A 13683-nucleotide genomic window follows, 5' to 3' on the forward strand; every position below is an offset into this window, starting at 1 on the left:
TAGTCACAAAGATAACTATGAAAGGGTTCTTGATATGTTTGATGGATACTTTCTATCCTAGAGAAATATGGTTTATGAAAGAGCATGTTTTCATCAAAAAAACAAAACAAAAAAAAAACGGAAAAAAAAGGTGAATGTTTTAGAAGAGTTCTGCATACACTGGCTGAATACTGTGATTTTGGGAATGCAGTATCAGAGAGTCTGGTTATTGGGGCGACAGATAAAAACCTTTCACAGCAGCTAAAGTTGGAGAGACTTAACCCTAGCCATAGCTATACAGATACAAAGCAGTCAAACCGAACAAATGGGCAGGAGCAACTTGAAAAACCTGAAGCTAGCTTAGAAGCTTGATAGACACTTGAGTGTTAAAAGTCATAATAATAAAACTCTTGAGGCAAGGAGAGCAAGAACTATCAGGACGGAAAAATTCCAGCATACATGCACGAAGTGTGGAAACAGTCATATCCCAAGAGATGATGCATGTCCAGCTAGAGGCTCATGTTGTAATATTACATCCATGAAATATGGATTTTGCAACTCTCTGCCACACCAAAGGATTCAGGGAGTTGACTCATATTACAGACAACTAAGACCCATTGTTTCTGGGATCTATCACTTGTGAGGACTTAGAGCCTGCCTGAAGAATGAAACTGAATATTCATGGCATGACTGACTTTAAAACTGACACAGGAACTAAAAGTCACAGTCATCTCAGAAGGGACTGAGGCTTTGTCTACACTGAAACTTCATTGGCAAAACTTTTGTTGTTCAGAGGTGTTAAAAAAAACCACAGCCTCAAACGACAAAAGTTTTACAGACAAAAAGCGCCAATGTGAACAGTGCTTTGTCGGCAGGAGAGAAGCTGCTGCTGCTCGTTAGAGGTGGAAGTTTTTTTTGTCAGCAGGAGAGCTCTAGCTGTAGTGGCACAGCTGTGTTGCTAAAAGGTGCATAGTGTAGACAAAGCCTTATAATTGCCATCAATCCCTCCCACAGCTGAAGTCACCTAACAGAGCTCTGACTAGCCTTGAAGGTATTCTGAACTAAATGCACCTGTTTACCACAGAAAACTTACAAAGACAAAAGCTATGCATGTCGGGTACATGTGATCGAAGACGAACAACCTTCTCAGCTGCAGTGTGGCAGTCAGGATGGGCCTACTGGGAAAGGTGGAAGAACTCGATGGAGGACTTGATATTGGACTTTTGAAAGGAGATTCGGTACAAATCAACTTAAGAAAATGCTGAACCATAGAATGTACAAACACCTCTACCAGAGGGACCTTTGAATAGACAACCTGCAGATTTATGCAGATTCAGAGGGCGTAATTACCTATTATGGACTACAGTTCCAGGTATACAGAAATAATGTACTTGAAAGACAACATGTCACAGCGTTATCAAGAAACTGAAGTGCACTTTTGCTCACTTCGGTATTCCAGAACAACTAGTGACAGACAACAGACCACAGTTCACAGCAACAGAATTTAAGTCATTCCAAATGAAATATGTTTTTTGGTCATATTACTAGCAGCCCACATTACCCATAAGAGAATGGATAGGCTGAGAGAGCTGTACAGACAGCCAAGAAAAATCCTATAGCAAGAACATCTGTTCCATGCTCTTCTGCATTATAGATCAACACCAAAAGCAGCTATTGGATATAGTTCAGCACAACTTCTGATGGGAAGACAACTCAGAAAAGACAGTTACCTTTTTCCGTAACTGGTGTTCTTCAAGATGTGTTGCTCATGTCCATTCAGCTTAGGGTGTGTGTGTGCTTGCCACATGCACCGGTGCCGGAAGTTTTTTCCCCTCAATAGTATCCATAGGGGATTGGCTCCGGCGCTCCCTGGAGTGGCGCACATATCCCGCAGTATATAGGCAGCCGCCGGCTCCCCCCACCCTCAGTTCCTTCCTGCTGGAAACTCCGACAGCAGGGAAGGAGGGCAGATTGTGGAATGGACATGAGCAACACATCTCGAAGAACACCAGTTACAGGAAAAGGTAACTATCTTTTCTTCTTCAAGTGCTTGCTTATGTCCATTCAAGTTAGGTGACTCCCAAGCCATACCCCTTGGAGTTGGGTAGGAGTTCAGAGACATGTAGATTGCAACACAGCTCTGCCGAATCCAGCGTCGTCTCTGGCCTGCTGAGTGATGGCATAGTGGGCCGTGAACATGTGCACCGAAGACCACATCATAGCTAGACAGATGTCCTGGATCGGAAAGTGTGCCAGGAAGGCTGCCGAAGATGCCTGCATGCTGGTAGAGTGGGTTGTGACGATCGGCAGCGGAGGGACTCTCGCCAACTCATAGCAGGGGCGAATGCGAGAGGTGATCCAGTTAGAAATCCTCTGCGTGGACACCGGGAGGCCCTTTATTCTATCAGCTGCAGAGATGAAAAGCTAAAATCGACTTATGGAAAGGCTTTGTCCGATCTAGGTAGAAAGCCAGGACCCTTCTTATGTCCAAAGCGTGAAGGCGCCTCTCTTCACCAGTCTCATGGGGCTCAAGGCAGAAGACTGAAAGGAAGATATTCTGGCTCATGTGGAAAGTAGACACTACCTTGGGAAGGGAGGTCGGGTGGGGCCGGAGCTGGACCACGTCCTCATAGAAGACCGTGTACCGTGGTTTTGAGGTCAGGGCTCACAGCTCGGAGACTCGCCTCGCTGACGTCACCACCACCAGGAAAGCGACCTTCCACGATAGGTGAGACAGGGAGCATGAGGTCAAAGGCTCAAAGGGCGGGCCCGTGAGCCTGGACAGAGCCAAGGTGAGATCCCACTAAGGGACTGGGGACTGAACTTGTGGAAAAAATCTCTCAAGACCTCTAAGGAACCCGAATGTCATGTCAGGGGAGAACACCATCTGCCCCTGGATTGATGGATGAAAGACAGAAATGGCCGCCAAATGCACCCTGATAGAGGAGTGTGCCAGGCCCTGGTTCCTCAAATGAAGCAGGTAGTCCAAGATCGACTGCACCGAAGAATGTGAAGGGGAGATGCCCCATTTGGCCGCCCAGCAGGAGAACCTCGTCCACTTTGCCAGGAAAGTCAGTCTAGTTAAGGGCTTTCTACTCTCGAGGAGGACCTTTAAACCCCTTCCGAACAGGCCCGTTACTCAGGGTTCAGCCACGCAACATCCACACCGTAAGGTAGAGGGACGCAAGGTTGGGGTGCAAGAGTCAACCATGATCCTGTGACAGCAGGTCCGGTCAGTTCAGCAGGGGCCACTGAGGGATCGCTGACAGGCTTGATAGTGTTCCGAACCAGTGCTGGCAAGGCCACACCGGGATGATCATGATAACCTGAGCCTTGTCTCTCTTGATTTTCTCTAGGACTTTGCTGCTGAGTGGAATCAGAGGGAACCACTGCTATACAGTACACTAGAACATGATTAACAATGTGTGTATATATATTATATAATTACCACAGTTTAGTACTGCTAACTAAGCAGAAACTAATGTGATGCTAATAAGAGGAAACAAAGACTTGCCACTTCTGTAGAACCAGATTCAAATCCAGTTCAAAGTGAAAATTAAGTTAGTGGTCTCATCTTAGTACCTTAGCAGTAATTTAACCACGTCACAAAACTACAAAAGTTTGGCATGGCTGGCTGTCTTGGCTTAGTCAAAGATCCAGAGGCACTGAAGATGAGGACTTAGGTGCATTGGAAAGCAGATTGCACAGTACCTCCTGTGTCTGCCTGGTTCCAGCCACTACTATCACTCATTTTCACCATCACTAGATGCCCCTCAAAATGTAAAAGATATTTTTAAAAAGCCATGACATCCCTGTATAAGAAAAGCATCTTCAGTAAATACTAGGCACTTTTTAGTGCATTGTATGTATTACTTATCTAGAAACGCTCAAACATATGCATTATATATCTAAGTAACCAGACCATTGGGCAAGGACAACTACATGACTTGGGATGCTTAGAGGAAAATGGCACCAAAAAGCCAAATGCCGCCAGCATCAAGGAAGAGTTGGGGTTTTTGTTTTATAAAAGAGTTTTCATTTTCAGTGGTTTTAAACTCACAGCAGAATTTTCCTCTATACTTGGCTCAAACAGAATAAAAAAGAAACCTTTTAGAAAATCACTGATTTCTGAGTTGAACAAATTCAGCTAGACTAGCAGCTCTTTCAAAAACCTAAAATAGCAAACACCGCAACTTCATCTGAAACTGAAAGTCTGCTTTCAGGAAATTCTGCAGAGGCTGTCGATCTCTCTCTCTCTCTCTCTCTCTCCCTTCCTTCCAGAGTGATTAAGAAGATATTCTCAACTTTGAACAGAGTGGAAAATGTCCCCCCCCCCCTTGCAAAAGAATCTAAGGGAAAACAAGCAGGGGCGGCTCTAGGAATTTTGCCGCCCCAAGCACGGCGGCACGCTGACAGCTGCTGTGGAGATGAAGCGAGCTGCTGTATCAAATGTGTCAAGAGAGGCTAGCAAAGTTGTTTCTTATAAAGAGCTGTCCTTCAATAACGATGGATTGAAAATGTTCCCTTTGTTCCTGTGGGAGATGTTCAATAAAATAATTAAATTTGCTACAGGAGACATGGTTGTATTTAGCAAAAATCCCCTAGTAATTTCGGAATTTCAGAGTAGCAGAGGAGTAGCTCTTGTGACCAAAAATATCCAAGCGCTTTTAGTCTTTGTTATGCGGGGCAGTTTTCAAAAGATGTTGCCTGTTGCATTCATTCACCACATCTACAACCAAAGAAAGGGGGCAGGGTGTGAAAACAAAAACTCTGAATGCCTAGCCAGAACACAGTATTTCTCATTTGCTCTCTTAGAGGATCAGAGGAGCAGTGGCCAAGGTTTGCTAAATTGTCTTTGAAACTCCAATAATGCCTCATTTGTAGGCAAAGCCACTCATGTGGAATTTTGTGTATGAAGACTATCCAAAAGCCTTTGTTGAGTCTCCTGGATGTCTTCTAATGGTATTTGCAGAGTATCAGTCACTATCTTCATCAAGTTCTTAAACTTTTAAATCATCTATAGTAGGTGGAGGAGGGGTAACAGCCTCAGCTGGAGAGAATGATGAAATATTAATCTGAGGGGTAACCTCATGGGCTCTTTTTTCTTGTTCTTTCAGCAATTCTTCTCATGACTGGGACTGATGGGCGGGGGGGGGGGGGAAGGAGAGCGCTGTCTGTGGGATTCTGAGGGTTCAAGTGCCTTGGAGAACTGCTGGCAGCAGGCTGCTCAAGGATCTCAATATGGCACTGGGGAGGACCAAAGATACCAAGAAAGATGAACAGTTTGAGACTCCCTGTGTTTTGAAGTGTTCCACAAGAAGACAGATTCATGGGAATCAGACCTGGGTTGATAATCAAAGGAGGCTTGTATGGAAATTTGGGAATCAGAAGAGCTGTCTTCTGTGTAGTCCAGAATAGGGGCAGACAATGGTGGAGTACTAGGAAGTGTCTGTCTGTCCACATGGGTAACAAGAAACCACTAGCAATTGTTATTGATAATAACTTGTATCAATTGTTGATTGATTGAACGATAGATATCAATAACCAGTGGTTATTGATAATGTACTGGAGATAATTCTGGCTGTGATACTGGAAGTCTTGCTGAACTCAACAAGAGGGAACTCAGGTTCATCAGGGATGAATAAGCTTCTGGAGCATCAAAACTGCTTCAGTACTCAGTGAATCTGTAAAGAAACTAGACGAGTCTCAGATGTAGGAGGCTGCGGTGCAGAGTGCACTAATGTCAGCTGAACGACTGATCTGGGTACCAAAGCAGCAGTAGAGATCTGATAACAGTCAGCTATGTGTGCTTGTGGAACCAGGGCACAATATCCAGCCTGTCTGACTCATGAGAGGACACCCCCCCCGCCGCCTCTGCTTGAACCAAAACCGATCAGAGAAAAGACTTGCAGAGAGCATTGAACGGTGGTGGGAGACACACCTAAACCCCCTCCTGACAAGGGTGACAGAATTAAGGCAACTCCCCTAGCCTCATCTGCATCAAAGATGGGACAGGGAGGCATCTCCATCATCATACAGAATGGAGAACAGAGATTCTGAGGCAAGAACCACACTGAACTCTGGGACCAGAAAAGCAGGGAAGCAGTGCATCATGAGGAATCTCTGCTCCAGATGCTAATGAACCAATACCTGCACACACCCAGCTCAGCAGTTATCAGACCAATAATGAAATGGTCTGATAATGAATCTTTGATTGATATCTGTCCTGGTCTGCACCCTCACTTGAAACTGGGGGGTTTCAAAGTGAGGACCAGCATGTATTCCCCCACCCCAAAATCCTAGGGTAGGTCTCCTTCGCTGCCACCAGTCAGGTTAAAGTGTCTGACACACTGCCTGTCCCCCAAGCTTCCCCTGGGGAACCCAGATTCAAACCCCTTGAATCTCTACACACAGGGAAGCAGCCCACTTCCCCCCTCTCTCTCTCCTAGCCACTTTGGAGAGATATACACCGAGTCAAATCCTTGACTCAACACAAAGAGGGACTCACTTCCCCCCTCCCCTTCCCTAGTCCTGGAAAGAGTTAACTGATTCAAACTGCTTGAATCAAACCCAGGAGGACTGTGTCTTCCCCCTCCCTTCTCTGCCCGGAGATAAGCTGTCTCACCACCAAGAGAGAATGTCTCAGCCCCTTCCCCTATATCCACAGTAGAAGGGATTTAATCAAATCTTTATAGAAAGAATTTATTAAAAGAAAAACAAGAAAATACAGAATCTCTATGAGTCCAAGCTGGCCACTCATAGGGTATAACCTTGCTAAGTTCTGGAGAGAATCCTCTCTCTTTCTCAGTACAACGATACAGGTAGAATTAAGAATAATCAATAACAAACACACAGAATTGCAAGCATAGGATTATTAGGTGAGGACACAAAGTATCTTTCTAATACTCACTATCTTGACTAGAAGAAATTAGTTCAGAAAGGTGGAAGCTGGTAGACTTGATTAAAACATCTGGACTCTTGTAACTCCAAACGGCCAAAGACAACACCCCCCCCAAACAGAGGGAAAAAGTTCCCTCCTCGGAGTTTCAAATTCTCTTCCCTGATTGGTCCTCAGGTCAGGTGCCCACCAGGTACTATGCTTTAACCCTTTACTAACTATTCATGACAATATCCAAAATACTGAAGCAGCCTAATTGCATTGTGAACTCCTTGGAAGAAACACCACACATAGCTAGGAGTGACCCGCCCCTATTGTCTAGCCTAAAGAAAATCCTTGAGTCATCAGTTTACTCAAACAAATCTAGTGTTCTCCCTTGAACCACTCTTTCCCTACAAAAAAAACCTACCCACACTCCAGTAACTGTTCTGATGCATGGATCCAAACTCTGCATCAGTTCCACTGGGATTCCATCTTCTCCTGACCGATCGTGCTGGGGGCTCTGCCTGTCTCCAGCACTCAGGACCCCGAGCTACCACCATCACTTGGGAACCCCGAACAATTCAAGCTTCAGAGAATGGGTGAGACACCAGCTCTCTTTCTTTGTTTTCTTTTCTAACTCAGGTATAACTTTCTAACTCTGACTTGTTTTCTATATATGACTTTTGTAACCTTTAATAATGTAACTGTTATGTTGCTTTAGGCTCTCCTTGTGTAGTTATCACTATTATTCAATAAATAACTTTTATGGTTAAGCTAGTTGCTTCCCTCTCTCTCTCTCTGAACTTTACTCTTTTGTGTTTTTAGCTTCCCCATTTACTCTGCAGCAACACTTCTCTTACCTAAGCTAAAGATCTCTGTAGTGCCCAAAAATACTGTGGGGTTTGCTCATCAAGTGGGTTACTACCAGTACAATTGTAACGTGAAAGTGGGGATAGGGACGTGCTGAATCTGGGACATACGAGGGTGACAGCTTGGAAGTGGTGTTTGACCCAGTCCACTGAGTCCGGGGGCATATAAGGATGGCAGCCTGAAAGTGCTGTTCGACCCAGCCTGCTCAGGCTTACTCTATTCCGATGCGGTACCTGTGGCATGTAAGGGTGGCAGCTTGAAAGTGCTGTGAGACCCAGCCCCGAGTCCAGGGACATCTAAGGGGTCAGTGTAAAAGTGCTTAGAGTGTGAGTGTGTCTGGTTCTGGAGGAACCCAGCCCTGGGGAACCCAGGTCCTGCAGGATAGCTCCATTGGGAGGGGACTTGCAGAAGGGAGAAGTGGACCTCCATATGAAAACACAAGTGACAAATGCAGTACATTAATAGAATTACAGAACCCCCCCCAAAAGAGTAACCCTAATAAATGAGCATACCCCAAAGTAACGGGCAAATCTGGTAACAGGTCTCAGATATTACCATCTTCCTCAGCGCAGAATTTTTAGAGTCTCAGACACCTCAATCATGCTTCAGTTATATCAAGGTATGTTTTGGTACCAGGTGATGGGTACCGTGGGTTTTAGAGGTACTTGAGAATTTCAGAGTAGAGGGACCCCTGGTACTGAGACCACTTGGAACCTTCATTTGGAGGTTTTTGGTACAGCAGGTCTCTTAGGGCCAGGTTCTTTTTGAGGAGATTTAGATAGCCTTTTGGCTGGAGACTTCACACTGTCAGCACTGCATCTCTCCCCCCCACAGGTCTGGAAGGTAATAAAGGTGCAGAGGTTGGTGGGGGACCGTGGTCACTTCAAAACTGCTGTCGGAGGGTCAGGGGATAGAGGATGGCTATTATGATGTAGGATGGAGAGAGCATTCCATCATGAGGAGACAAAACTTTATCTCCCTGTCTTTCCTGAAACATCTCTTGAAACCTGAGCAAACCTTACACTTCGATTGCATTTGAGTACTCCCTAAACAGTGGATACAGTGCGAGAGGCCATCACTGACTGGGAAGGACTCCCGGCAAGTGAGGCAATGTTTGAATTCCTTAGGTACTCCCAAAGGAAAAGGAAAAGAAAGCTCCTTCAGAGAAGGTGGGTTCTCACCTGAAGGGAGTATGGGGAAGGGGAGAGGCTAAAAGCCTAAGTTTATAGGAAAAAAACCCAATAAAACTAAAATATAAAACCTATAAAAACCTAAACTAATATAGGTAAACTGCCTACCAAGAGCAAGTAAGGTAAGTGGCTGCACAAGTGGGCACCACTAGATACTCCACTTTATGCCAAGGAAGTTGAGAAGAAATGGAGTGTGGTTTGTCTGCCATAGCCCTATACATCCTTGGTATGGGGCATGAGGATACCTAGGGTGCATACCTACTGCTGAAGAAAATTTCTGATTGAAGGTGCATAGGATGCATGCGCACCACAAGTGGAGCAGCCATAGCGACATTATTCAAAGAAGTGCACATAGGTGTGTTTATTATTTTGTCTACATTTGTGTTTCTTGTACTATTAAAAAAAGAGTAATGGTGTCTTAGAATCTTGTGCCATGTCTTTTGGCTTATACTATCAACATGGCCCTGAAGAAGAAAATGGTAAAAGTGCCCACATGGCTGGAATTCTGGGAGAGGACATGTTTAAGCTCCTGGGAAGCTTAAAAGGTCAGCACTGGTCCCCAGTGATTAGGCAGTTTAACTGCAGTGTCTAGGCTCTCAGAAGGGGGTGCTAGACAGAGGATTTACACCCTGAAAGCATGCTCAGAAATGCCAAGCCGGGGCAGTGCCTTGACTTACGTTTAGATTCTGGAGGCTTAAAGCATCTGGGGCCTTAATGAGATGGATCTCATCAGCAGTCTGGTGAGTGTGCAAGAGTGGGAGCTCGACTAGATCTGTGACACTCCCTTGAGTATATTACTCCTGATGTTAATCATGCTGGCTTTTCAAGTGCCAGTGGCATCTTATAACGGCATGGATTCAAATTCCCAGCTGCCAATTAAACTGCTCCTGTACTTTGTATACATAACAAACATTGCTGAGCATCTCTCTTTGGTCTCATTAAAGAATTTAATATAAAAAACAAATAATGGTATAAAGTAGTCCTCTACATGACTCCTAGTAAGAATTTAGAATTCCAGGGAGTTCCCATCAACAGAATAGAGGACTGCATCCCATTCTAAGAAATAAAGATGAAGAAACCACACTCTGTGTTGTGACAAAGGAAAATGTTTACTTACATCCAGATAACCCCTTACCTGTTGTTTGTTGCCTTTTCGAGTTAACATGACAAATGGCATTGTGTCTCCCGACTCTGATTCTCCTTCCCCACCACCCAAGGGTGGACCCTTCTTTAGTTGACTCTTGAGATGCAGAGGAATAGCAACATCCAGCTGATGTACTTTCACAGATTCTCCACTCCGTTGCTAAAGAGAAAGGGGATGCAAAATGCTCTAGGCAATCAAATGCTGAAAATATGAAAGCTTTGTTGTTTTCACAATTCATTTTTCATAAAAAATGTCAATTACCTTCTAAAATAACAGAGCTATATACATGTGTACAGTCTCATTAAAATGTATTTTGTTTCCTTCTGAGTTCCTACATTTCTTACCCTCTTATATTCATTACGCAGAATTGAGAACATTGCAGAATGCTATTTTAGAAAACGACAATTAGAAAATATACTCAATTTTAAAGGGATTTGTGAATGATTTTTAAAATTAAAGAAATAATTCAACTAAAATTGGATATAATATTAAGATCAGTAATTCTGGATTCAGATTTTTTATAATATTCCATTTACTCTATTATTGATACAGTGCTTGCAACAGAGTAGCAAATTATTCTCCAGATGTCATCTGTTTTGTTTTTATTTTAGCCATTGATATGCTATGTAAATTCAAATGGCAGCAACATTTATAATGCTTAACATCCTATGTATGGATAATCACATGATACATAAAGCCAAAAATGGTAGAGTGTCTGTGTCATAGGCTTTATCTTTATTGAGCAGTCAGTTGAAAGAATCAATTAGCATCTCCATATATTTATTGGGCAGAAGAAAACAATTTACAGCTGCTTTATTAAAAGCAATTCTCCTCCAGCCATACTACTTCCATTTCTTAATCACTGATTCTTGAAACAGTACTTGAGATCATTTTATAGAGTTCCTATATGATCACTAACTGCTCCTTCCACAGTGTCCTCAGAAATTTCCATCTTTCCACAGAAGTCACTAAGAAATTCAAATGAGGCATTATTTTCTATTCTGTCCCCCTGGCCAGCCTCTGTTTTCTCAAAATGGCCATTGCCTTATCTGTAATTTTTAAAATGTTTGTATTGCATCCCTCTACTAACAGATTCAACATATTTAATTGATCAAACACATCAATTAGGTATGCCACATAAAACAGCCAATGCTGGACTGGAAACATTTTCTGCATAGTCACCTTCCAGAAATACAAATATCTCATTTCTGAGCTTTAAAAAATAACCAGCTCAAAACTTTTCCTCTTGATATGAATTTTACATAAGTAAGAAAAAGGATCTATTTGCACTTAGAACACATCTCCAGTCACAAGCCATATTGAAAGTATCTGGAATTGAGTGTTCTGACGATAGAAATAATATAATTTAGCAGTTTTACAGCATTTGACAAGGTTGCATTAAGTTCAGGAAACTTTTTTGTATTGAGTCTACTTTATTAAAGTGGGTGAACAGATCTGACTCTTGTTAAAAGGCCACTTACGATGCCTGTTTTAGAAGATGCACCATCAGCAAAGAATTAATTATGTCCCACTGGATTTTACAAGAGTGAAAACTTACTCCCTAGCTGCATGTTTGAATTAGTCTGTATAATAATATACCTCCCCGAAATATCACTAGCATTCAAAGAAACAAGTAAAAACTATAACTTCCGCCACTCCAGCAACATCAGTAGGCTCATCAAGAAGACATGAGAATTTCTTTGTGTATCTTTTCAGTCAATTAGGATGACACCATCCAAAGGCCAATTCATCTATGTGGTGTCTGGCAGTATTACTGGAAGAGCAGAAGCAATTTAATATTGCCTTTTTATCTAAATTTCACAATTAATAATCAGGATATTATCAAACAGCAGACCCAAGACTGAATCTTGGATTCTCTCCCCCTTCCTGAGCTGGCAGGATGGGTGCATCTCAAAAGCACACCTGCTCGTCAATAAAGCACAGGATTAATAGAGCTCCATTTAGCATTCAGAGCTGCAGGACATTTGTAATGACAGGAGAGGGACTAAAGATTAAGGGGGGAAAGGGAGGCTTTCGTGAAAGCACAGGATTGAGCCAAACCACCTCAGCATCCAAGACTGATTTTCATGCCTGTTATTCCCACCTCAAAAAGCCCCTACCCAGGAAGGTGGGCAGAAGGCCTGGTATCTCAAAAAGGCCTCATAGCAGTTGTGCAGAATTAAGAAAGCCTAGCACTGGAGCAAGGCAGCCAAAAACAGAGTATGAAAAAAGCCCCACATCCCATGGTGCAAGCAGCTCCACGTTAACCACTTATTTCAGAATCAACTATGCAGTAAAGGTGCTTATTTAATCCAAGACAATAACAAGGACTAATACCTGAAGATTCTCCAGCATCATTTTATCCAATGCCTGAATGAAGTCCTCATCCTCTACACAAGGAACATGTTTAAGTCCTCCTCCTTTAATCATTACTTCCTAGTACAGAAGACAATAATGTAAATATTCTGTTACATTAATTTCAGCAATAGTGAAATTCAGGATGGATCTGAATTAAGAAAATTACTCTGCTTGTATCTCTGACAAAATTTGTCATGGGTTTAGTTTAAAAAAAACTGTTGAAGGAAACAAAAAATGTTAAAATGGATTTGCCCAGTTTAGGAATTTTGGTGTTTACTGCTCTAATGTTTACTAACGTTGATCACTGCCTAAAACTGTGATGATTTGCAATACGTTGCAATACAGTTGTCACATTGATTTGTATTTCTTTTAGACATCATGCCTACAATATATACAAAATAATATTCTCTCCCCATCTGCAACTGATTGATTTGGTTGTATTTCTAAGATTGAGGAATGCTTATTCAGAGGGGACTGCCCTTAAATATTTGTAAAGCACACACATATAGCAGGTGCTACTATAAATAGTAATCATCATCCATTCATGGGACAGCTGATGTAAGGGCACACTGATGCAATGAGACCCTAGTTAGTTATCTACAGAGAGGGTTTGTTGTTGTTTGGCATATGGTTCTTGAGAACACATTTTAGTCTATGATAATTTTTATTCTTTTTAAGTGGAACAAAACTGTAGACCTAACAATATTAAACAAGACACTCAGCTCAGTCGGGGGCCAATTGGTTCTGCCTCTGCACCACCATCCAGTGAGGCAGCAGCAGAATGTTTCAAGACCAACAACCTCAGCAGTCTCTCCTGAATCTCTTGCATAACATCCTCCTTTCCATTCTCCAACAGCTGAATGACCTCCTTGGGTGCCCTCTCTGGGCTAAAGGCTCCATTTCATTAATGTCAGAACAGTTGAGTAGTACTAAGCAAATGCCATCACCCAAGAGACAGTGGCATCAAAGGCTGTATATATAGGCCCTCATTCTCCATCACACCTATTTCCGCCCCTGGCAATGGTGCTGCTTGTTTCCATGATCCAAGTGACTGTCATTTGGTGGGTCTTTTTGATCTGAATGGAGGTAATCAGAATATAACACAGCAAATACCTAAATATGCTACTTTCTCAGATGTTACCACAGCACATCTGTGGTAACATTTGGGGTGATCATTCACTATCTTACTATTAGACCACACTCCCAGGCACCCAGCTGGATGACTGGGTTTGATGTGGTTGCTTTTGATGGTGAGGTAACAC

The 13683-nt window shown here is 42.9% G+C and overlaps 1 protein-coding gene across 1 annotated transcript in view; it reads right to left on the minus strand.

Moving 5' to 3' along the window:
- The window catches only part of UPF2 (UPF2 regulator of nonsense mediated mRNA decay), a 140508-nt gene that overhangs the window by 35527 nt on the left and 91298 nt on the right, over nucleotides 1-13683 (minus strand). Inside the window, 2 exon segments of the mRNA XM_044982034.1 lie at nucleotides 10055-10222; nucleotides 12401-12499. Coding sequence (XP_044837969.1) covers nucleotides 10055-10222; nucleotides 12401-12499 — 267 coding nt within the window.

This window comes from Mauremys mutica, chromosome 1 (assembly GCF_020497125.1).
Source record: "Mauremys mutica isolate MM-2020 ecotype Southern chromosome 1, ASM2049712v1, whole genome shotgun sequence".
In the NCBI taxonomy this organism is placed as follows: Eukaryota; Metazoa; Chordata; order Testudines; family Geoemydidae; genus Mauremys; species Mauremys mutica.